The following is a 24,827-nucleotide window of genomic DNA, read 5'->3' on the forward strand; positions in this document are numbered from 1 at the left end:
GCAGCTGCTGCTCTCCAGCTGCCCAGCTCTGAAGGCAGCACCACCAGCAGCAGCGCAGAAGTAAGGGTAGCAGTACCGCAGCCCCCGCCCCTACAATAACCTTACGACCCCTCCCCCCCCACTCGCCTCCTTTTTGGGTTGGGACCCTACAATTACAACACTGTGAAATTTCAGATTTAAATACTGAAATCATGAAATTTATTATTTAAATCCTATGACTGAAATTGACCAAAATGGACCCTGAATTTGTTAAGGGCCTAGTCCTAATGAATGGCATTTTCAGAGCACTGCTCACCAGCCCCCTCTTCAGGCCACTCAAATTCCAATCACCCTAATGAAGTCAGACTGACTTTAAAAAGCACCAAAAGTCAGAAGCCGGGTCTGCCTTCCAGCTTGAGGTCCGAGGCTTGACCTAGAGAGGAGAAGAGCATCCTCTTCTGAGACCAAACTGCCTTAGACATGCAGCAGCTGGGCCCATGAAACACTTAGGGGTTGGAAAAGCTGGGGCTGTGCAACACCAGGATTGCGTACCGAGTTAGCGAAGGACAAACAGCTAGAATTTCAAAACACCACTTCCTTCCTTTGAGGCCTTCCTGCTGGTTCCTCATCAGGTAGTTCTCATTCTCATGCTTCAGGGAAGCCTCACAGCATTTCACCCTCCCCTCCGTGAGAGTGGGATGCAGCTAAATCTTATTTTAGAGAGGAAGGCGCCATGGTGGCTTTTTTCGATCAGCCAAAAGCCTCTTTGAGGGCTGGAGCCTGTAGCTGTCTCTTGTAACCGGCGCTCCTCAAGCGGTTGATTAGGAAGTTGCTCCTAAGTTACCCTGGTTTTAAAGATTGCATGAATGTTCCTTGTTCACCCACCCAGCCGCATGCAGCAGCGCCAAAGGTCATTTTCAGCTGGAGCTCACGGCTGTGAAATGCATTCCCAGGAAAGACCGTGGCCATTATGCTTCATGCTTGGCGCTAAGGCTTTAACTGCAAGGCCTTCCATGTGTTGTGGCCGAATCTCAGTGTCTCAAGAAAAACTGAGTGACGGGAGCAGGGCAGGGAGAAGAGAACGTACTGGCCTTGTACTGGAGTCGGTGTCACGTGGTCCCATTGCTGTCACAATTTACAGCACTGAGGAAACTGATCTTCAGGAACCTCAGCTTGCTGCAGGGTATGACCAGTTGCTGCAGATGCTTCCTACCGCAGAAGAGCTGAATCAGAGTCTTGGGAAAGTCCTACTTACAAGCATGCAACGTGCTATGCAAATCTCCCAGAAGTGTGGCTGCGGACTGGGCCAGGGAATTGGTTTGTATCACTGAAAATCCATTCAGCGTTGTCCAGGGTAGCAGCTCTCAAATCCCATCTCTCTCTGGCGCTCATCACTTGGTTCCTGGTTTCCTGCTGCAGGCCATCAGGTCTCCACTCGCACTGTGCCACAAGCAGCTTCCAGTCTGCCATTTCCCCACGGTCACATGCTTGGTTCTGAAATCTTCGTATTCTTTGAAAATAGTTTGTGCGCGCAAGCGGTCCTAAATCTGTGCTGCTGTTCTCAAAGCATTCTGCACACAAACTGCTGTGGCCTCACAGCCTTATTACCCCATTCTTATAAAGATGGGGAAACTGAGTCACAGAGAGAGGGAACTTGCTCAAGTATACAGCAGAGCTGAAAATAGATCTCAGGTCTCTGCATTCTATTCCCAGCGCTGCCACTGGCCTGGTAGGTGACCTTGGGCAAGTCACTTTGCCTCAGTTTCCCCCTCTGTACAATTGAGATACTGATTTCTTGTGTAAGTCACTTTATCGCTAAGAGTCAGGGATCATCACCACCACCACGTAAAACACACATGCAAACTGGGGACTCTGATTCTGACAGGACGTAGGGGCAAAGCTGAAGAGACCTGGCTCCGCACTTTCCCTCATTTCCTCCTCCAACGCTCTCTCTCTTTTTTTTAATTAGACTCCCTTTGTCTCTTATTTAGAAAAGAAAAACCAAACCAAAGTGCAGCTGTAAAAACCAGAGGTGGGGAAGGAAAACCAGGCATACGTAAAGGCCTGGATATACTAAGGGATCTTGGTGGTGCAACACCTAATTTTCAAGCACCTAGCCAAGCAGAGGAATCCACAAATCCTGGGTTAGGCACCTGGGCTGCCCATTCAATACATGGGGAGAGAGGCCTTACCCCAGGCTCAGAGTTATCAGGGGGGATTCCTCCTGCACCAGTTCTTTGGTGCAGAATCAGGAGTGCTTAGAAATCAGCACCTGTTCATATTCTCCTCTGGCACTAGTTTACTCCTGACACCATATCACATGCACCTTGTACACACTTGGTTTCAGGGCTGCCTCTAGCAGGTCAGATTTCTGCATCACATATGGACTTCCAGCAGATCGAGGGATGTGATCATTCCCTTCTATTCGGCATGGATGAGGCCTCAGCTGGAGTACTGAGTCCAGTTTTGGGCCCCACACTACAAGGAGGACATGGAAAAATTGGAAAGAGTCCAGCGGAGGGCAACAAAAATGATTAGGGGGCTGGAGCATATGACTTCTGAGGAGAGGCTGAGGGACCTGAGACTGTTTAGTCTGCAGAAGAGAAGAATGAGTGGGGGATTTGATAGCTGCTTTCAACTACCTGAAGGGGGGTTCCAAAGAGGATGGAGCTTGTCTGTTCTCAGTGGTGGCAGATGACAGAACAAGGAGTAATGGTCTCAAGTTGCAGTGGAGGAGGGTTAGGTTGGATATTAGGGAACACTTTTTCACTAGGAGGGTGGTGAAGCACTGAAATGGGTTGCCTAGGGAGGTGGTGGAATTTTCTTCCTTAGAAGTTTTTGAAGTCAGGCTTGACAAAGCCCTGGCTGGGATGATTTAGTTGGGGATTGGCCCTGCTTTGAGCAGGGGGTTGGACTAGACACCTCCTGAGGTCCCTTCCAACCCTGAGATTCTATGACTGGCTATAGAGCTGCCTTCACAGAGAGATCACACCAGCTGTGTTCACTACAAGATTGTTGATGAATTGCCAAGTAGGGCTGAGGTTAGCTTCAATAAGGGTTACACACACACAGTATCACTGAGCAGCTGAACCCTATAATACAGTTTACCCTTCCATTACACCTACCTACACCTGCTCTGTGCCAAAAAGTAGGATTCTAGAGGATTTTAGAGCAAAAGTTTAGATGCCAAGTGAATTTAGGTGCCTTCAAGTTTAGGCCACAGCTGAGCAGGGGTTTTGTGGATCTCAGCGGTGCCTAGACCTAGGAGCTAAGCACCTAAGTTCTTGTGTGGATCTGGGCAAAAATACCCTTTGGAAAATGGGGCTGGACAACCTGTGGCTTCTGCCAAGCCACCTACAAAGGTGAGTCCTCAGCACCCTCTACTGGGTGCTTGGCCAGCAGGAGATTAACAGGCTCAGGAGGAGCCCAATGGCATTCTGGGACTCTGCGTCATTGGCCACAATGAACAAGATTTTCCCAGTCAGAGGAAGCTTGGATGGTGAGAGTGTCTGCTGCCTTTTCACAGATGTAGTGGAAAGGTTTGTTGCACTGGTCATCATTCCAGTTACGCGGCGAGGGGTTATCATTTGTCAGAGTTGCACAGTCCTCGTTCTGATAGTTATCTGGCTGGCGATAGTACCAAAATCTGGAGAGAAAAAACCCCAAAAACATGGAAGTGTCAGCACCAGTATTTTAGAAATCAACAATGCAGATTTCTCTGCATCTCAGCTCTCCTTCCTGTGATGGGCCTTCCCCCTGATGCAGCACCCAGTCAATTTGCAGTAAAAAAAAAAAAAAAAAAAAAGCTAATCAAATAGTTTTGGTTGAAATTTTTAATGGAAGTAACTTTGGATTTTGCAGCTAGCCCTGGTGTCAGCCCAACTGGCGTTTGGCTAAGGAGCAGCTGTGTCCAGGCTGGTGCCCACAGCACAGGAAGGATGTGGATAAGCTGGAGAAGGATCAGAGAATGATGAAAGAATTAGAAAACCCGTCCTATCCTGATAAGCTATAGAATGAGCTCCTAGAGTCTAAGAAACAAAGGAAAGTTTGCAGGATGACTTGATCAGTCGATAAGTACCTAGGTGGCCAATATTTGATAATGGGCTCTCCAAAGTAGCCAGCAGAGGTAGAACACAATCAAACGGCAGGAGCCTGAAGCTAAGCAAGTGCAGATTGGAAATAAGGCATATGTTTTATCAGTGGGTAATTAACCACTGGAACAATTTACCATGGGTCATGGTGGGTTCTCCATCACTGACCATTTTTAAAATCAAGATTGGAGGTCTTTCTAAAAGATCTGCTCTTCTTCAAACAGGAATTGTCCTGGGGCAGTTCTCTGGCTGGCCTGTGTTATACAGGAGGTCAGACTAGATGATCTGGTGGGGGGAGGGCATGAGGAAGAGCGGGGGATACGTTATCCTGTTTGTCCCCCCTCAGTGCAGCTGTTGAATCAATGCACGCTCTCACCTGTTCCCCCTCCAGCGATTCTTTCAGAGCTGCTGCACAGCTGAGTGGGGAGATGTTTAGCAAGTGTCCTCCAGCCAAAGCACACTGTGAAGGATCCTGCTGTATTACTTACTTCGCTTGATTTAAGTCAGTGCCATCCACCCACTTCCACAAGCCTTCTTTGGCCACATCTGTCAGGCCAATCCAATAACACAACTGCCTTTGCCATTGGCCGAGAAAGACCTGGAGAAGGTTACAGACAGTGCCTCATCAGAGATGTTTCAGTGTTTCTACTAAGAAGCTCCACTGTGCTCTCAACCACAAATCGCACCAGGCCGCTGAACTGACAAAAAAGAGCCCTTTTCCACAAGCATCCCCTGCAGCAGGGGAAGGGATCCCAGCTGTCCCTGTTAATCTAGGAGAGGAGCGGTCTTTCACTGTGGTACATGTTCTCTCTGCTTTTCATTCCCAGAGATTTTAGCCCTGTTTTAGTTAGTTAGTTGTTCTGTGATCCCTGGCATCCCATAAATCAGAACTGGCTCCTCTGTTGCAGTGGGTCTTAAACTGGGGGTCAAGAACAGGTGTCAGGAGGTCATGACCACCCTGCCCTTCCCATGTCTATCAACAAGGGAAAGGTCATGATCTTGAGGGTCCCTAGTATGGACAAGGTCAAGACATTCACCAGCAAAGTCCTCCAGCGGCCTCAGTTCTGAGGCCGTTTTGCTGCTCAGTGCCTGGCCTGGTGCTCGAATGTGGCATTCCTCTACATACCTCCCCGTGGGGCCTGAACTGGTAGCCATTGTTAGAGGCCACCCCAGAGCGCTCCGATCAGAGGGGGCCCACAGAACAGAGCTGGAGAAGTCCAGCTTAGCTCTTCCTTCAGCACTAGGGCCATGTGAAAAATTCAGCTAGAATTTGGGACCCCCAGGAAAAGCTCCTCCCTTGGCACATCAGCCTGCGTCAACAGACTGATGGGGCCCTAGGCTCCTATTCCTCAGGCATTCCCTCAACCCCTTGGGGCCATTCAGTGCCTTCAGGAGGTGGGTCTGCAGTGCCTTGACCACTACCCACTCACAAGGCAGAATGGCCAGGTAGCAATCCATGCATTCACCCCCTAGCCTGGAAGGAGATTGAGGCAGGAAGTGGCTTAAGCCCTTGCCCCTCAGGGGCAGGGGGGAGGGAACAATCTTGCCCCAGGTGAAGCAGCTCCTGCACAGAAGTGGCTGCAGCATGTGCTCTTAAGCCCTGCTTCAGTAGCTAAGGAACACACAAGCCCTGTGCTAAGGGTCATGGGACAGCCCAGGTGGAAATGCCTTGGGCCAGGGCCATTGACTTGGGGTTCCTCAGCACTTCCTCAAAGGTCAGGCCCAGGGTGGGCTTGCAAAAGGAGGCATTCAAAAAAACAAAAAAAACCCACAACTGCCCTAGGAGGCTCCATGATAATAAGTGGCTCACATTACCTGTTCCTCCTGATCATTAATGATCACTAGATCGGCCTGTTCCCTCTGGCAGCTGCTCCTGCTGTTATTCCATGATGACTTATTTGGAGAAAAGTAGTAGCATCGTCCTTTGTTTGAAATCCATTGGCCGGGGCACAAGAAACAGCTGATGTCTGAGGAGGGAGGAGAGGGAAATGGAGCACAGCTTGGCTCAGAACCGGGGGCTGCGTAAGAACAACCTGCACCTGAACTAGGCTGTTTTGCCCCTCCCGCTGGCTGGGTAGCTGTCATCTCGGCTCCAGACCTTTGCCCAAGACAGCAGGAGAGAGAGGCCTTTGCAGCTCAAGGGGGCAGCACTGCACCTGCCCTTTCCTTAAGGCCCATCCAAACAGCTGGACGTTTGGAGCTGCGACTAGGAACTTGGACTCCTGGGTTCTCCTGCCAGCCCCACCACCATAAGAGCCATTTCCTGCTCAGGGCTTTAGTTTCACCCTCTGTGAACTGGGGACAATGGCACCATACTCACTGCGGGGCTCTGAGGTGTTGGAGGACGGGGACTCCAAGACGCAGATGTTTTTGTGCAACGTCCACTGCAGTAACTGGCAGTATCTCCCTTCCACTTGCTCCATTTTTCCCTTGGCTTGCTTGGATTCCTCTAGAAGCTGCATGTTGCCAGCCAGGAGCTGGGAATCTAGCAGAGGGAGAAGACACCACGTTTGAGTGGGGAGGCCCCTTCCCAAAGGCAGTCTACTTCAGCAGCGGTCTCAGCACTGATATGAAAGCTAGGCCAATTGTGGCCTCGCTCAACGGCCTCTCCTGGCCTTTAAGCAGGAGGCTGAAAAGTCTGCGTGAGCAGCGTGGAGAATCAGGCTGCCAGAGTAGACCTGTCTCGAGCCCCAGCCTTGACACCGGCCATCTGATTTTTCTGTGGCATTAAACTATTCTCTTTAGGTTGATCTAACTGACCCCTCCAGCCTTAGGGATTTGAGGTAGTCATCACGCCAGGCACAGATTGGTAGCCCACACTAGAAGCCGGTTACACTTGTGGAGAGTCATTCAGGATGAAATTGGAGAGGTGGAGGAGATGCTAAGGGAAAAGGATGCATAGCAATCCTATGAAGGTTAAGCTCTCAAATCTAGGACTTGGAGGCAGAGATCTTCCTAGGGAAGGAGGTTCACCTAGACTAGAGGGACCATACTTTGCAAGTCAAAAAGTGTTGTCCAACGATTTCACCATCAAAAAGTTGTTACCACATGACACACGTTGAGTCACCCCTGCCAGCTTTGGACACAATAGCTTCCTGGGTACACTGCTCAGAGGCAAGGATGTCCTGCTATCCGCTAGCTGACTGTTGGGAACAAATTTATCATAAAATAGCAAACCAGAGGACTGAGGAGGAGTGTTTCAGGGGGGCGGGGAGGCCCAGCAGGCTCAGGATCTCTGAACACACTTCAGTGGGGGAAAGCATTGTTCTTTCCATTTAACAGGACAGGAAAACACACACACACACGCACACCCATCCTTTCCATCAAAAATACTTACACAGGATACTCAGGGAAATTAGCGCCACCAGGAAAAGCACACAGAGAATCACCACTATTGCTAGCTGAGCCCACAGAGACGTCTTCTGGGCAGGGGGCTTTGATTCTGGGCGTACAGAGAGAAAGGAAAGCAAAAAAACCCCCACATCGGTGTGCATCTGGTACAGATCCTATGTGGTATCCGCAGCAGAAGGAAGAAAGTCATAGGCCAGATCCTCAGCTAGCACAACTCAGCACAACTCCTCCAGCGGCACATGTTAATTTACACCAGCTGGTCCTTAGCATTCATAAATAGCTACAGCATCCAGGGCCCAGTGACAGGTCGGGCTTGGGAGGCCCGAAGAGAATGTCTTATCTGAGCTTATTAAGTGTTAGGTAGCATCTAAAGACACCCCCCCCCCCCGAGCCCTGGCCCTTATGTGCTAGGTGCTGCATATACACATTGTGAGAGGCAGTCTCTGGCCTGAAGAGCTTCCAATCTAAATAGCCAAAGGGTGGCAGGGGAAACTGAAGCAGGGAGCAGCAAAGGCACTTGACTAAGATCATCCAGCAGGACAGTGGCAGACCCAGGAATAGAGCCCCATCTCTGGGGTCCCAGTCCAACGATCCATCCACTGGGTCACGTTGTCTCTATGTAACGTAACGCATGGGAATGTTGATATTCCAAGCCCCTCCCTGGGGCTCCCACCTGAGAAACACCTGTCAGAGTCTCCTTGTGGCTGAATGTTACCTGCTTTCTTCACATCTGTTTGCTGCAATCTGGGAGGAAATTTCAGATCCGCATAGGTGACCTCATCTTCCTGACCCATCTTTCCTTTTCCCCACAGATCTGGGTTTCAGCTTCCTCCTCCTGTCAGACACCAGGCCGTGGCTAACGGAGACCGAGCACCATGTATCCGTCCAGAGCAAAGAGCAAACTGGGATCAAGGTAAGAGATGTAGTTAAAGGGCTGGGGTTGGTTATTGAATAATAAGATTAGCCATGTAAGCAATGGCGACCTCCAGGCCAAGGGGTGCTGCTTGGGCCAGGAAGGGTTTTCCGAGTCTGGGAGGGATTGGAACAAGTCAGCTGGTGGACACGGGTGACAGGCCCCCAGGAAACGTGTGTGGGAGACAATAGGAGAAGCAAAGTTAGCTGAACCCCTTAACTGCTCATTTCAGCACCTACACTCTGATACCTCAATTCAAGCAGCCGAGGCCAAAGCCTTACCTCGTGCATCCAGATGGGTGAGTGAAAACCCAGCAAACATCAGAGAACTTGATTTAACACCACCACCTCTTACCTAGCACTTTTCCTCAGTCGATCTCAAAACGCTTCGCAAAGGAGGACAGAGACATATCCCCCATTTTACAGATGGGGAAACTGAGGCATAGAGAGGGGAAGTGACTTGCCCCAGATCACCCAGCAGGCCAGTGGAAGAGCAAGGAATGGGACTCAGAAAACCTGGGTTCTAATCTAGTGATCTGTCCTCAGGGCCATCCTGCCTTCCCTAAGACTAATGGGAGGCCATGTGATCTGGAGCATACAGCACTAGACCAGGACTTGGGAGAACCGAGTTTTGTTCTGGCTCTGGCACTGACCTGCTGTGGAACCTCGGCTAAGTCACTTTGCCGTTCTGTGCCTCAGATTCCCCATCTAAAAAACAGGCAGAATAATATTTGCCTCCTTTGTAAAATGCTTTGAGATCTCTGGATAAAGAACGCCAGACAAGAACTAGGTAGACTTCTGGCTAGAAGAAATATTACAGCAAGAATCCCAAAGAGCTGCTCCCATCGCAGGACAGGAAAAAAACAAACAAACCCACGAACACCCTGCACAAAAGAGACACATGTTTAATTCTGCACTCTCCCACCCTCCTCAGATCTATGGGGAAGTGAAAAGGGTCAGTCCCGAAGGAGGAACAGAAGACCTCTAAATAAAACCAAGGAGGACAATGGCTCCCTCTTTCTTGAGGACTCCTAGCAGGTCGCTGTCAGCAGAGCTCCCACCCAGTCACTGACAATAGAAATCTTGCATGTGGCAGCTCCGCCTCGGCAGCTGAACAGGGCTGGAGAAGGAACCCTTCTGAGACCAGGAAGCAGGTGCAGAGTCACCACCATGGTGGCACCGAGATGGACGTTAGTAACTGGCTGACATTGTCTGGAATCATTTTTTCCCCATTTTTTCCCTCTTCTTAAGATGGTATTTCTGGAGTCAGTTGATCTTGAATCCTGTCACATGACAGGGACATTTAGTCACATGGAGCCAGAAAGTAAAGCATTGGCTTCTTGCCAGCACACCCCAGTCTTGGGTCCTTATTCCACATGGCAAATCCTGCCATCAGATGGTCAGTGCTAACTTCGACTGGACAGGAAGCAGCGAGTTAGCCAGAGGGAGGCATGCCCCATCTACCCAGACACTCTGTTAATACAAGACACAGGAGGTAGCCATTCTGCACCAGCAAAGCCTGATCTGTGTCCAGCTTCGGGCACCGGACTTCAAGAAAGATGTGACCAAATTGGACATGGTGTCCAGAGGAGAGCAACAAGAACAAGAAAAGATTTAGCAAACCTGGACTCTGAGGAAGGGTTGAAAGAAATGAACATGTTTAGTCTAGAGCAGAGTTTCGCAAACTTTTTGATACCAGGGACCTGCTTTGTGCCTTCCTAAACTGTGTCAGGGAGATCTCAGGGACCGGTGCCAGTCCACGGACCAGTCAGTGAGAAACACTGATCTAGAGAAGAGAGGGCTGGCGTGGAGGACCACACGATAACAGCCTTCAAATATATAAAAGGTTGATATCAAAGAGGACAGTGATCGGTTCTTCTCAGTGGACATGGAGAACAAGGAATCGACTTAATTAGCAGGAAGGGAGATTTAGGTTGATAATAGAAAAAAAAAACATTTAGAAGGAAAGCCAAGTCCTGGAACAGGTCATCTAAGGAGGTGGTGGAACCCCATCCCTGGAAGTTTCAAAGAACAGTTGGACAAACGTCTGTCAGGGAGAGTTTAGGTTGACTTGGTCCTGCCTCAGAACAGGGGGTTGGACTAGATGACCTTGCAAGGTCCCTTGTAGCCCAGCATTTCTAGGATCACAAAATAGCCTGTGTCTGCCAGGGTTAGAGGCAGTTCAGTGCCTGAGTTATTGAAGGCAGGGAAGGAAGGAAGGAGAACTTTAACTGTCAGTTTCCCTCAGCACCAGAAACCCCATCCCACCCAGGCTCAGCCAAGCGTGGAAGTTGCACTGACAACCGGTCACGTTGCGAGTTCCCCATGCACGGCCTCCACAGGGGCAGTGAGGTGAATTCCTCTTTCAAGAGTGACCCGTTGGGCTGCTTTGTACAGGCCCTGACCGAAGGAAAGCAGTCACATTTCCGACTCTTGGAAGAGTGAAATCTTCCTTTGCCTGAATCTCATCTCGGAGCTGGCTTGGTTGGAAGGTTTCACCTCAGATTTGTACATTTTCTTCATTGGAAACTAAAACGTGGTGCTTCCCCACCCCCACGTGCCCAGTGCAGTCCGGTGGCATGGGAGCATCTCAAACACCTGCCCCAATGCCCCTCAATCCTGTTCTGCAGTGCCCCACTCTGCTCTTCCAGCCCTGGCCTCCCCATGTACGTACAGCTCAGCCCAGGCCCCTCAGACCTGCTCTGTAACAGCCCCTGCTCATCCAGCACCCCCAGTACAACTCTGCCAATGCACTGCATACCTAACTTGCAGCCCTCTGCTGTCCCAGCTTGACTCCTCTCCAGCAGGGCCCAAGTCCTGACCCACAATGCCCCCAGCTTTCATCCTCTCGACTCACAGAGCTCACATGAAATACAGCCCCAGGCTTGATCAGTTTTGCTCATGGGAAACTGTAGAAGTCCCCCTCCTAACATGGTTTGAATGGAGAGGTTGGGATACCAGGAGCCAGAGCTGCTGAGAGGGTACTTGGCTTATGTGCACATGGCCACGGCATCACACTGATCCTGGAGCCTCCCCTAGGGGTGAGTGCACACTCACAGGCCGTGGGATATAGCTCTGTTCATGGCATAGTTACAGAGAAAATCAATGCATAACTACTCTTGCTGGACAGTTGCAACATAACACTACTTTATTCTTAGAACACAGCATCATGACAGACAAGAACCCCAAAACAGAGAGAGACAAAGTGGACTGCTTCCTAAAACAGAGAGGCATAACTACCCCACCTTACTAGCCTGGCTGTCTGCAGATTGACTGCTGCTAGCTCAGAACACATGCTTCCCTACAGAGCTTCCTAAGCTGCAAGCAGGACCAGGAAAACCCTCTGAAATTTAAAGTGACGGCCTACAATGTTAAAACTATTTGCAGTGCCCTGCAGAGACAAATCCTTGTGACAGCTTAAGGAGAAGGAATCTGTGTCCTCACAAGTCATCCTCTGTCATTGGTTTTTAACACAGGATGGGGGGATCTGGGGTTTTTATCTCAAGCCTCAATGGCAATGCTGGGGATCATCACCCCTGAGTCCTCCCCTGAACAGCATGGCCAATCCTTTCCATTATGTTGCCAGGGTGAGCATTAGGCAGGTAGTAAACGGTGCAGGCTGGGCTTTACCTCCACCCTCCTCAGATGTAGGGGGAAGTGAAGAGTGCAGAATTAAACACACATCTCTTCTTCGCAGGATGGTTGTGGATTTATTTTTTCCTGTCCTGAAGCAAAACCTAGCTGGGGTCCCACCACCCTGTCTCCACCAAGCAATTAGTAGGACACTACATCTGTAACTGCAGTTCCCCCAGACGCAGCACTTCCTGAAAAACGTTACAGTGGGAGGAAGTATCTATTCACTCAGCAGCATTAGGAGAACGGTTATAAATGAGGACCATTGAAAACCAGGGCATTAGCATTTAGGTCCCATCAACAAGCTGAACTCAGACCCCATATCTGCCCCTCCCACCCACAATCCAGCCTCACCCTCGAGCTGGGTAAATGATGCATCCATTGCCCAGCCTAACTCACACCTATTACAGCTATGGTCCAATCCCCATGCTCACTGTGGCCCATAGACCACCCTGCATGGGTATCTTTCTTACCTGCCAGAAGCTACCACCGAATCAACTCAGCTTTAAACCTCCCCAGCTGAAACCACTAAAGCTACAAAAGGGTTTAAAAGAGGGAATGAGTGGGGGAGGCAAGGGGGTGGATGGTGTGGTGGAAGCAGTGTTGTCTAGTGGTTAAAACAGAGGACTGGGAAGCATAACTCCTGGGTTATATCCTAGCTCTGTTAGAGGAGTTTTGTCTCTGGCCAGAGTGTGTGTAAAACAGGACTCCTGAGTTCTATCCTAGCTCTGGGAGGGAGCCCAGCCGTGGGTTACAGCTCATTATTCTGGCTGGTTCTGCAACCCTGTGTGACCCAGCCCACTTCCAGGCTTGGATGTGCTCTACCCCCAAATCCCCAGCATGAATCATAGAAGATTAGGGTTAGAAGGGACCTCAGGAGATCATCTAGTCCAACTCCCTGCTCAAAGCAGGACTAATCCCCAGACAGATTTTTGCCCCAGATACCTAAATGGCCCCCTCAAGGATTGAACTCACAACCCTGGGTTTAGCAGGCCAATGTGCAAACCACCGAGCTATCCCTCCCCCCTCTCCTTTGGCAGAGCTCGGACCAGGACCTGCCTGGCTTGGGCTCCGCTCTATTTTTTAACTGTAGCTAAAATGCAGACAATGGTCAGTGCCTCCTTGTCAATATGCCAGCAAACCCCAGTACTTACTTGGCAATGGCGTTCTCCGGTCTTCTGCTGTTGGTATGAGCCACACAGAGTGAGTACTCAGCCGGGCTCTCTTCTCTCCTGGTCAGAGGAGCACCCTGGGGCTGCAGCTGGCCCCAGCATGTGTCCTCCTGCTCCCTGAACTGCATCCAAAGCACCACGGGGAAAACATTGAAGACAGGAGTTCTTGTTTCTTCAGCTGCACAGTTCCTCTTTTAGGAGGCAGAAGGTGAATTGCTGATGTGGAAAAGCCCTTGAGTAACCAACTCTGTGGGACATCCCAAACAAGCACTGAGTCTCCAGAGGCCGAGATGGGAGAGCCGTCCATCCACCATCCATCTGGCTCCCTGTGGTCCCTTTCCCCGCTCCCTTGTTCCACAGCCCAGCAGAGCTCAGCGCATGGAACGTTTAAAACTCCTGCAGCGCTGCCTCCGAGTTCCTGGTCCGAATTTCAATGCCTCACCCTTAGTTCTAGCCCCTTCTAACTGCTCCAGCTCTGATCTGTCCTGGTCCTTGCATCCAGTGGACAGTTCACAGGCCCAGCCCCAGCACGTGGTTACAGCTACTTAGTGTATTCATAGAAAAATAACAAAATGTGCTATCAAAAGCGAGCTGGAATGCAGGCAGACAAATGCACTTGTGTGGCACTTGGGGACAGAGCTAGCTGGGAATTCCCCTGGCATAGGGGTGGGGAAGGAAAGAGGGCCTGGTGGAATTTAGAGCAGCCTGGGCGAATTTAGATCTGCTGGGAGATCAGCTGGGGCCAAGGATCCAGGGAGCACATTTGTGCTATGTGATTGGCACAAGTCAGAGTGGGTCCACAACTGGGATTGGGGTGGGGGGTTGTGTTTTTCTTTCTTCTCCACCCCCTTTCTGTATTGATTCCATCCCAGGGTTTCCCTCCAGCCATCACCCCCCAGGATAGAAAAAGGCACCTGGTTCCCATATCTTCACTCCCTGCCCATTAGTGAACGCCTTCCCCAGCTGAATGCCTAACCCACCAGGCAGCTGCTACAGAGCGGCTCCTCCTGGTCAAAGCAGGAAACTTCCTGTGACAACAGCATCATCTCTGTTCTAGGAGCCAACCCCAGGCCTGGTCTTTGTAGGTTTGAGCAGAAACCAGCTGCACCCAGGTTTCATTGGGGTGGGAGGAGACACTGCTGGAGCTATCAGAGCAGAGCCAGCTCCACCCCCCTGCTCGAGCACATTCCCTGCTGTTTAATAGCTTGCTTGTCACTGATGGGAGTGGATCCTGCCTGCCTCTTTACAGATGGTTCATGTGCAAGAACCATGCTGCCATCAGCATCACCCACCAGCCCAGGGGTGTGAAAAGGAAGTAGCCTTGGAACTTGGGGTCCTGCTTCTGTCTCCCTTTCTAATCTTCACAAAGGGCAAGAGGCAGCATTTCAGCAGCTGATCTAAATTAATCATTTAAATTAGAGCTAGGAATGCAAAAGGGCCCTCTAGGAAGTTCCCGGTCCCAGCAGAGTCACAGATGGGGCTCACCAACTTCTCCCAGTCTTGAGCTTAACATGCCTACAAAGGCAGGGTTAGCTCTGCAATTCCCCCTCCCCTATAATATACCTGGTGAAAGCCATTAAAAGCCCAGAGCAGAGCTCAGCTCCCAGGGCACACCTGCTAGGAAGCCAAGAGTCTCTCCTCAGCCTGAGGCTCTGCCCTGTTTCCTGCAGGAGTCTCATGCAGAGCAGGTGAAGCTATTTAACCTGATAACACATTTCACCTGGAAGTTTGTTTGCCTCCTCTTAGCAGCCAAGGCAGCCTTCAGAGCTCTGCTGTGTGGTTTCCTGGGTGGGCCTGGCTTTCATTATAAGCCAGTGGCCTAGGGGGTCTAGGGGATTCTCTCTCTGTATTGTTAGTAGGGCCAGTTTGTGGGAGGGGGAGGGAAAGGAAAAAACTTAGGGGTCTCCACAATGTAGCAGAAGGAGCTGGTGGGCTCTTAGTGCATCTTCACCTGGTGAAACAGGTAAGAAGCTGGTGTTTGCTCCTGCTTTCTCCTGCCCTTAGGCCTGAACCTTTCCTAGAGTCCATCATATATTTCATGGGATGTAGTGTTGATCCCTGCTGGGGAAGTGGGGGGTGATATGTGCCCTTGGCTCCCAATCTCACACTCATTGTAGTGCTGAATTTGTAATGAAAGAGGTGCTGGGGCTCAAGCAATTGTTTTATATTCATAAGGGCTATGAACTCCCAAGCCCAGAGGTGCTGGGGCTTAGCCCGATCACTAATTAATCACTGTCTCATTCAATATGAGGGATTTAAGCTGCTTGTGACTGTCCTCTGTATTTCTTATACCTTGCTAGATGAAGCACCATGTCGTCCCGTGGTTCCTTGGTGGCCCTGGGGCTTGGTTCCCAACCCAGGTGCAGCACCCCTATGCAAGTGCAAACAACTCCCTTTTCTACTCTGCACTTCCTTCCGCACAAGAGCCAGCCTCTGCTCCCACTCAGCCAGGAAGACTTCTTTGAGAACTTTGATGGGTATGTGTCTACTATCTATTTATCCTGGGGCTGCCCCTCCCTGATAGCCCTGGAGATAAGGCCCTAGGTACTAAGGATTCCTGGCAGTACCCTGCCATATGCTGCCTCTCCTAGAGGAACCAGCTCTGGGAGAGAGAAGGGAGTTGAGGGCTCCCTTCAATTCTCTGCCTCTGCTGAGACTGCAACTGGTGCCCAGTGTCAGCTGCTGGGGGTTAGACCAAGACCCCAACGCCCTTTACATGATTCTCCAAAAAGACCTTTGACATTATCCGTCTCTGTTGGCTACTGATCTGGACTTGACCTAGTTTCCCCCTAACCTAGCGCAAATAGGCTGGAGTCAGCTAGTTCCCAGCGGGCTTGGCTCTGCAGCGTCTTGCTGCTTGGGTAGCCCTTTGCCCCAGGGCACAGCGGGTGTGGAATGCTCCTGTGCTGAGTTATTAGTGGTTTGCGTAGCACTAGCAGCTCGAGACCATTGGGGGCCCCTTGGTGCTGGGTACTCTCCGAACGCACGGTGAGATGGCCTCTGGCCTGATGCGCCAACTGTCTACATGGATGAGACCGAGGTGCAGAGAAGGTCCTTGCCTGAGATCTCACAGCTGATCAGTGACCCAGCTGTGCAATGAGGAAATGACCCCATTATGGCTTTTAACCTATGGCTAAAATCAATACTCTTCTCACCCGGCTTTCTCACACCAGCATGGAGCTACCTGCTCAGTGCAGGCTGGGTATCCATGGGACCCCTTCCCCGCACTACGCCCGGGAGAGGCGACTGTGTTTGTAACTTGGAAGCTCTCAGTGGAACCGATTCTCTGTGGGCTTCTGGTCCCCTTCTATTTTATGTATGCTGGCCAGACGCATGGACATGGGGGAGAATCCTGGGAGTTGGTATCAAATAGGAGGAACTTCTTCCCAGCCTCTCCCTTAAAGAGCCTTGCCCCACCTTCACCCAGGGTGTCTTTGCCGAGGAGTTGGATACAAGCAAAGAAACATGAGACTGGAAGGGACATCCATAGGTCATCTATTCCAGTCCCCTGCACTTGAGGCAGGACTAAATCTGGGACAACACTCCCATTGCTAATGAAGGGGCTCTCCTGTTCCCCAGGGCTCTATGCGGACTACTACAGCAGAGATTCCCCCCTAGTGTTACAGGCTGAGAACTGTAACATGGGAATGAAACCCTTATCTCACTCCCCACTCCTTCAAAGTGACCCAGTTTCAGGAGATGGCGGGGGCTGAGGGGCATGGAGGGGGAATTAATCAAGAAACTCTCTTGTAGAGATTGTGGGAGGGAGCCTGACTGACCCAACAGCTCATCCCTCCCAAATGTACCATACCCTGGGCTTCCCTCCTTAGTCACATGGTGCCAAAGCATTACAATGATCTTGCTTGCAGGGTATAACTAGTGGGCAGCAACAGAGTCAGGGTGAGAACAGGTCTTATGGGTAATACAGTGAGTATTTGCACCACAGCTAGCAATCAGCATTTAGCTCTTGAAAGAAATGCTTGAATGTCTGGTTAAACAAAGCTTAACCTATTTGCAATAGCACCAGCCGCTTGCATCCTAATGTTGCAGCCATTCCAGAGACTATTCCGTCCCCTCTTGAAACAAATCCTTGGGTATCTCTTGAGCTCCTGTCTAGGGTGTTTGAACGGCTTTCCCCCAGGTGAGCACCTCGACAGCCCATCTGCACAAGCAATCATAATAACTGGAACAGAGCCCTGGTTTCTGGTGTCCCAGTTCTGTTCCTTTAGCTGTGCACCACACTGACTTCCTTAACCTTGTGGCCCAAATAGGTAAGGACACGTGGGTGTTTTTCTATGCCCACCCAGTAGTAGCACTTCCAATCCAGAGCTGCGCAGACTGATCTCTAACCCAGTCACCCCACCCACGTCTCTGTGGCTGAGTGATGCTGACCCAGTCTGCAATGCAGGAACAGCAGGGGGGAAAGTGCTATGTTTATCTGCACTAAAGGCTAGAAGCCTCTCTGGGATTTCCTTGTATTAATGAATCCTAAAGGCGTTGCCTCAGTTGCAGCCACACCAGGGTACCTGGGTGTTTGTCTGTAACGGGGTAACCCAGCTAGTGACAGGTGCCCACTGTAAGTGATCCAGGCCCGTGTGCAGACCCAGCTCAAGGCCTGCGTGCTTGTTCATCCCAGCTGCAAGCGCGATTAACCTTGGGCGGACTCCCGGCTTTTCTTGCTTGTAGGAGCTTCTATGACCTGAATGACATTTTTGGGGCCGACTCATTCGAGTGCGACTCCTCGGTGCCCGACGTGCAGCTGATCCAGAGGATTGTGTCTCAAGTGGAGTTCTACTTGTCTGACGAGAACCTGGCCAAGGACGCCTTCCTCCTCAAGCACGTTCAGAAGAACAAACTGGGCTTCGTCAGCATCAAACTGCTGACCTCTTTCAAGAAGGTGGGTGGTTCCCTCTTGCCGCTCACAGGCTGGTGCATGTGACTAGAGCCGTGTTTCTCAAATGCAGCTGCATGCGGCCACCGCCTCCTGGGCTGTGATTGTCCTCCCCACCCTTTCCAAAGCAGGGCCACCTCCTCCTTCCCTCCTCCCTGGTGCTCCTGGATGCCCCTGTTGCTCCTTGGTGTTGGTTGCTGGGGCCACCATCAGGGGTTGGGCCCTGCCCCCCTCTGGAATCACGGGGGGGGGGGGGGGGCACAATGCTGTAGGAGCAGGCAGCCAGTGAGTCCCCCACCTTCCCGGGGTGGTGGGGCTCAGGCTTTGGGCTTCAGCTCAGGGGTGGCAGGGCAGCAGGCTCTGGCTGTGGGACTTTAGGGTCCAGCCCATTGGCTTTGGGCTCCATCCTCTGGTTCTGTCCTCCACCTGCAGGACTTTGGGCTCTAGTTGCAGGGCTCCAGCCCTCACTGCCTCCCCCGCCCCCATCCCATCTCCCCTGGCCCGTCCCCAGGCTTGGTGGGGCTGAGTAAGTCTGCTGTGAAAAGTGATACTTGTATGTTTGTTAATATCACTTTTCACAACAGACTTACTAGCTAGCAATAAATAAATTACCATGATTTGGACGTGTCTATGTGCATATTTTTTTGGTTTGCCTAAAGCTAACTAAGTATTTTAGGGAAAAGTGAGAGACTGGCCATAAGCCAGAGTTGGTGGCCACACTCTGAGGCTACTAAAACATTTGTCCAGAGAACTCCTGGACTAGAAGGAAGCTAGGACTGGGTATAAGTGCTGTAGCCTTTAAGAGGAAGGACCAAGCCAATATCCTGATCACGTGTTAAAGTGTAGCTTGACCTCCTCTGGCCCTTACAGGGCTCAACTTTGACCTGAGTCATGGCCTGCCCCCCTGGCCATTTCAAATGGATACAGCATTCCTTGCCCCTCCTCATCCTAAACTGCTATGCAGCCTCATTCTCTTATCAGTTGTGCTTCACCCCAGAGGTGGCTGCATTTCAGAGGTAGATAGAAGTGGGTGGCTTGTAAAGTCTTTTAGGATCTTTTGGGATGAAAATTGCTCAGTGTAGATGTAAAGATTTAACTGTTTGGCACAGATTTTCAAAAATGAGGGGGCCTCAAATTAGGTTCTTAAATTGGATGATTGGCTCTGGGAAAGAAAAGCCATCTAATTTTCAGAAGTGCTGGGAAAGAAACAACATTCATTGCCTGCTCGAGGAGGTAGTGGTTGTCCAGCACTGGTAGAAATGGGGTCCTTTACTTGTGAGACTAACCTCAGGTTCCTATTTTGAGAACTTGGCCTAAACAGACACATCAGTGGCCTTGTATGGAATTCTACATATTTAAGCTCTGACTCATGTTTAGTTTATGGGTGAATGTTGTGTGTGTGCTCTGACTGTACGTGATCAGTCTGCTTGAACACACAAAGGCCTATCCAGACTGCTTCAAATTTTTCCAAACCATCCTCTGCTGGCTACAGATTGGACACACTTCACTTGAAGCAGGAAGGACCTTGCTTTTTAAGGGTGGACTGGTACAAGGGGGGTTAAAGATTGGAATAAACTGCCTAGGGAGGTTGTGGAATCTCCATCTCTGGAGATATTTAAGAGTAGGTTAGATAAATGTCTATCAGGGATGGTCTAGACAGTATTTGGTCCTGCCATGAGGGCAGGAGACTGGACTCAATGACCTCTCGAGGTCCCTTCCAGTCCTAGAGTCTATGAATCCTGCTGGAAAGCGAGTCTTCACCTTAGCTATACCCAGTCAGCTGTCTGTCCATATTCAAACCGAGCAAAGGCACCTAATCGAGAGTGATTACCCACTGGTGGAGGTGAGGGGGAATCTACCAAGGGAAGTGTTGGGTTCTTCATAATCTTCAAATAAAAAAAAATTTCTGGAAGAGGAGGTTTAGTCAAACATGTTACTGGGATCAGTACAAGTGTAGCTGGATGGAAGTTTCTGAGCTGTGTTATGCAGGAGGTCGGACTCAATGATCTAATGGTCCCTTCCAGCCATACCATCTATGAAATCTCTGTTCTCTTCCTCCCCTTGAAAATAAATTAGAACCAAACTCTGCGTTGCAGACAGCTGAGCTTTTCTCATTTCTGGCTACTGCTCTGGGGGGAAACCCAAGTGCTAGCTAGACTTCTGTGAAAGCAGCTGAGGGCAAAGAGGAGAAACTTTGTTCCTAGAGGTCACTGTGCCATAGTAGGGAAAGGAGAGGTGAACAGATGGGCTTTAGAACCTGAGGACAGCAGTAGGAGAAGGGAACAAGGAAAGCAGAGGAACGGAGCGGGCGGGAGGAGGAGGACATAATTGTATTAAGAGACCAGTTAAAGCACATCAACACTCAGAATGTGCTGGTGGTTCCCCAGAGATGTAACCTGATAAGCAGTAGGCGGTTAGGGCAAGCCTCTCTGGATGATGCACGCTATGGAAAAGCTATGAGAGCACCCAAGATGAATAGTTTGTAGCTGGGAAGTATTCTTCCTCCCTGCTCCCCACACACCCTGTTTCCGTAACTGGTGTCATTTTAAGATGGAACTTGTTAAACCTTTGGGATTCTATGACTGGATTGCCTGCAATGGCAGGGAACTGGCCTCAGTGACCCAAGAGGCCTCTTCTGGTAACCCTCTGGGATCTCTGGCCCTGTTCCATTGAGCAGCGTGTGCTTCTGGGGCTCTGTCTGAATAGCCAAGGGCCAGGTGCATGCTGGACAGCGTCAGGGCACATTCCTCTCGGGCAACATGCTTCAGTTCGGAGCGGAAGGCTTCCCTCCAGCAGGAAGAGGTAGGGAGTCACTCTCCACAGAGCATTTGGATCAGGGCAATTTCTGGAAGCTCCCACCAGAGTGACATTTTTATTTGTCTCTTTGCCCTGGTGCTTCCCTCCTGGATCTGATGCAACTTTCCCACTGCCTGCCTTCTCAGCACAGAGGCACTGGGGGTGAAATGCTGCCCAGGGTTGGGATGGGTATAAAGGAGGCGGGAACACCATTCTGACTGGCTGCTTGGGGGGTGTGCGCGAAAGGAACTGAGGATATGTGGGGAGCCGTTCCCCCTTTCCCTAGCTGCACATGGACGGTAGCAGAGCTTCTGGTGCAGAGGGTTCTGTGCAGGTACATACCAAGAGTAGGGGGAGTCTTTGAATATCCTCATAGCAGGAGAATATTGTTTCCCTTTTCTCTTGCTGACAGGTGAAATACCTAACTCGAGACTGGAGGCTCACTCTCTACTCCCTGCAGTTCTCAGAGCTGCTGGAGGTGAATGAAGAAGGCACTAAGGTGAGAAGGAAAATTCCCATCCCGGAGTCTCTCCTGAGCATACCACCAAGCAAGCTGCTCCTGGCCTGGGACCTCCTACCCCAGGAACAGGGAGTGTCACCACCGCTCCAGAAGAGCTTCATTGAGACCATCACTAAAATGTTCAGCCCCTTTGGCGCCATCGCCTCCATCCGCATCCTGAGGCCGGGCAAGAAGCTGCCTTCTGACGTGAAGAAGTATTCCTCCCGCTACCCCGAGCTCCTGACCAAATGCTGCGCCTTGGTGGAGTATGAAAACCTGGAGAGTGCCAGGAAGGCTTATGAGGAGCTGAACCGTGGCCAGGGCTCCCCCAGCAGGGAGAGCATCAAGGTGGTTCGTCTCTCCGGGAAAGGCTCCAAAAAGAAGAGTGGGGATGACATGGAAGAGGTGGAGCTGGTGGACCATCTGGGCAGGAAGCATCAGGGGTCGGAGACACTGGCCTATGCCGCGGGAGACTCTTTCTTCTGCAGCTCTTCAGAGTCCGACAGCATGCCGGCTTCCCCTCCCATCCCAATGCAGAAGTATCTCTCCACTCCAGTGTGGTCCACCTGCAGCCTGGGCATGAGCTTCAAACCTGGCTTCTTCAGCAGCCCTCAGGTCAGCCCTCTTCTCTCCAATAAAAGTCTGGCTCACCCCCACTGCCCTTCATCCCTGGCTGCCGAGCTGGGCAACGGTGGCTCCTCCAGCCCAGACACCAGTCCCGAGTTCCGACGATTGACCGATTCCTGCTGGGACAGCGGGATTGGCTCTGGCAGCTCATGGGTCCAGCGGCGACGGGTGGCTGCCCATAGCCAGTCTCTGGAAACCAGAGCTCTACCCTGCAGCTCTCTGGCATTAAGAAAGATGCCAGATTCCTTTGGCCTTCGACCTGGAGTGATGCGCCTGCCCCATGGGCCAGATGGCACCAAAGGCTTCTACAACAGCATTGGGAGAGGAAAGCTGGTCCTACGACACTAATGTGTCATTGTGGTTCTTTTGGGTTTTTTTTTGTTTGTTCTTCTCTCAAGTAAACTTAACCTCTTTCCAGGGTCACTGGGATATCTGCTAATGACGTAAGCACAGCCCTGCAGGAAGCTGGAGTCTGAAGTATTAGAAACTTAGGGGTTAAGAGGGATGGTCAACGAACAGTCGGCTTGGGAGGTGAGATGCTGAGGAAGAGGATGTACCAAACAACCACCATTTCTCTCTCGCTGTAGTGGCTGCTTCTGTCCATGTGCTGTCTAGTATCTAGACTTTCTAAGCTGAGCCATGCTGCTGAGATTTTATTGTAGCTAAGGGTTTTATTCCACTAACTCCCAAGCTATCCACTACCAAATAGTTGCATGTATATCTCAGCCTGCACCTATCACTAGCAAGACTCGGGGACTTGTTCCTCTTTCTGATCCAGTAATGTAGCCTTCAGTTCTCAGAGCAGTGTCACCTAGGAGGGAGTCTATACCATTTCAGAACCAGACTTTCAGGATGTGGTACTCTGTAACGGCACAGCTTGGCAGCAGATGATGTAAATAGGTTGTTTCTAAATGGAGTATTATCTGTGTTGACATGAGAGGTTATGCAGATGGAATGTGAAAATGATCAATAAAGAGAGTTGAAGTATTCCAGGCACCTGCTGTACCATTCGAGCCATTGCTTTCTCCTTGCATGTCTTTCCTGGGTTCCTTGCAGGCTGCAAAAATATCTCCCTTTTTGAACACTTTCTGCTTTCAAAATGAGTTTCCTAGCAAAGGGCTGCTCATTTCATCCTGTACCTAGGCTGTCTCACTGCCTCCTGCTAGGGATTAAATTCAAGTCCTCCTACCGCAAAGGAATAGACACTTATCCCACAGACTCGGAGAATCTTCACTATTGGTATGGGTTCTATGACAATTAGCAGATCTGCCCTCTACAGGATGGAATCAGGGCACTGTTTCATTACTGTATCAGCCACTGGGAAGGTAATTTTGGGGTGAGAGTCCCTTCCCCACCCATGTAGACTTTGTCTCCAAAGCAGCTTGTTTTGTTCATTCAATGAAAAGGTGCCACGTTCTCTTCCCTAGAACCTACGTGGTTGTAGACACTACTTCTGTGTCCGCTCTGAATACTGACCTTGGTAAAACTTTTAATAGGAGATCTGCAAAGGGAAAAAAAAAAAGGGGGAGCTATGGGGGGTTAGCATCCTTGCGGGAGATAGATAAGTACTTAATTATCTACCTTCCAGGACTATAGTAAGGTTGAAATTACTAGTTTGCAACCGAGGATTCTGCATCGTTTTACAAAGTGCTTTCTACAGCCTGGTTAACACTTCAAAATAAGTTGCCTGAGCTACATTGCTCAGTGGTCTGACAAATTCACACCCCGGAATACTGTACCCCTGGTGGCCAGGCCCATAGAAGAATTCTGTCAGTCTAGCTCCTGCTACTCAAGGAGGTGGATTACCTACCTCAATAGGAGAACCTCCTCCATGGCAGAAGGAAGTGTCTAGCTAGAACCTATTTGCACAATAGTGCTTTGTACACAACAATGTGGTTTCTCCAGGGAATTCTAATGCAGCTGCTTAACGTAATGGCATCCCTGGCTGGGATCACTAGCAGGGATCAAACCAGCTTGTCTGGATTGTGAGCCTCCACTACTTAAGTGATGGGGAAAAGTCCATCAACTCAGCGGTTCTCAACCTTTCCAGATGACTGTCCCCCTTTCAGAAGCCTGGTTTGTCTTGTGTACCCCAAGCTTTACCTCCCTTAAAAACAGGGTGACCAGACAGCACATGTGAAAAATCAGGACAGAGGTGGGAGGTAATAGGAGCCTATGTAAGAAAAAGACCCCAAAATCAGGGCATCTGGTCACCCTACTCAAAAATAACAACAGGGCCACTGAAACAATTTGTAGTGCAGGGTGCTAAGAGCTATTGAACCAGACTATAAACCCTCTATATGATGGAAACCATGTCAGGCCAGGGGGTGCTGCTGCAATCCCTAGTTCTATGAATGATAGTGTCATCTCCTGCCTCAGTGAGGCTCCAGGCTGCTAGGGGTTGCTCATGGTGAGAGACAGTCCCTGCCCTATGGAGTTTACAGTCCAAACTAGACGAATAGTAGTAAAATGGAGCCTCTACTAGAACAGATAGAACTGCAGTGAATGACAATGTTTACAAATCCACCCTATGAGTGCAGAAGCCAGGGTGCATGATGGGTGCATGACACATACAATTGCTATTAAACAAAAAAAAATTCAATAATTATTTCATCAAAAACCTGGTAAATAATAAAAAGGTACCTTTTGGAGGGAAAAAACAGAACTGCATTTGTTTCACAGCCTGCAACTTGGAAAGAACTTCCCACTTTCAAAATGGTTTGTGAATTAATGTTGTGAGCCCCCCCTACTATGAACATGACAGTAATTGGATTTGATGTATTTGATGCATATCATACAAAGGTACCTATTTACGGGGCAGCTGTAGCAGAGCTGGAGAGGGGTAAAGAAGCAGAGGCCATCTGAAATGTAATTTT

The 24,827-nt window shown here is 50.3% G+C and overlaps 2 protein-coding genes across 2 annotated transcripts; one reads left to right on the forward strand and one right to left on the reverse strand.

Moving 5' to 3' along the window:
• Positions 1 to 2,260: 2,260 nt before the first annotated feature.
• LOC116833596 (hepatic lectin-like) lies at positions 2,261 to 13,346 on the reverse strand. Its single transcript, XM_032795597.2, has 7 exons — positions 13,121 to 13,346; positions 8,137 to 8,323; positions 7,408 to 7,512; positions 6,391 to 6,555; positions 5,886 to 6,037; positions 4,559 to 4,668; positions 2,261 to 3,625 (listed from the first exon to the last, which is right to left on the reverse strand). The coding sequence occupies exons 2-7, from the start codon at positions 8,213 to 8,215 to the stop codon at positions 3,430 to 3,432; spliced, it is 807 nt and encodes a 268-aa protein (XP_032651488.1). The 5' UTR covers positions 8,216 to 8,323; positions 13,121 to 13,346; the 3' UTR covers positions 2,261 to 3,429.
• A 2,102-nt stretch (positions 13,347 to 15,448) lies between these two features.
• Positions 15,449 to 22,299, forward strand: LOC116839885 (la-related protein 6-like). The gene is made up of 3 exons (XM_032806191.2): positions 15,449 to 15,615; positions 17,825 to 18,035; positions 21,238 to 22,299. The coding sequence occupies exons 1-3, from the start codon at positions 15,449 to 15,451 to the stop codon at positions 22,297 to 22,299; spliced, it is 1,440 nt and encodes a 479-aa protein (XP_032662082.1).
• The last annotated feature ends 2,528 nt before the right edge of the window (positions 22,300 to 24,827 follow it).

This window comes from Chelonoidis abingdonii, chromosome 11 (genome assembly GCF_003597395.2).
Source record: "Chelonoidis abingdonii isolate Lonesome George chromosome 11, CheloAbing_2.0, whole genome shotgun sequence".
Lineage (NCBI taxonomy): Eukaryota > Metazoa > Chordata > Testudines > Testudinidae > Chelonoidis > Chelonoidis abingdonii.

Bases quoted from the DNA above. Each gene is read 5' to 3' on its own strand.
- LOC116839885 (XM_032806191.2), top strand. From the start codon at position 15,449: ATGTCGTCCCGTGGTTCCTTGGTGGCCCTGGGGCTTGGTTCCCAACCC. The intron at 15,616-17,824 runs GTATGTGTCTAC...TCTTGCTTGTAG, and splicing joins TTCTTTGAGAACTTTGATGG to GAGCTTCTATGACCTGAATG. The intron at 18,036-21,237 runs GTGGGTGGTTCC...TCTTGCTGACAG, and splicing joins TGCTGACCTCTTTCAAGAAG to GTGAAATACCTAACTCGAGA.
- LOC116833596 (XM_032795597.2), bottom strand. From the start codon at position 8,215: ATGGGTCAGGAAGATGAGGTCACCTATGCGGATCTGAAATTTCCTCCC. The intron at 7,513-8,136 runs GTAACATTCAGC...CTGTACGCCCAG, and splicing joins AACAGATGTGAAGAAAGCAG to AATCAAAGCCCCCTGCCCAG. The intron at 3,626-4,558 runs GTAAGTAATACA...TTTTCTCTCCAG, and splicing joins ACTGACTTAAATCAAGCGAA to ATTTTGGTACTATCGCCAGC.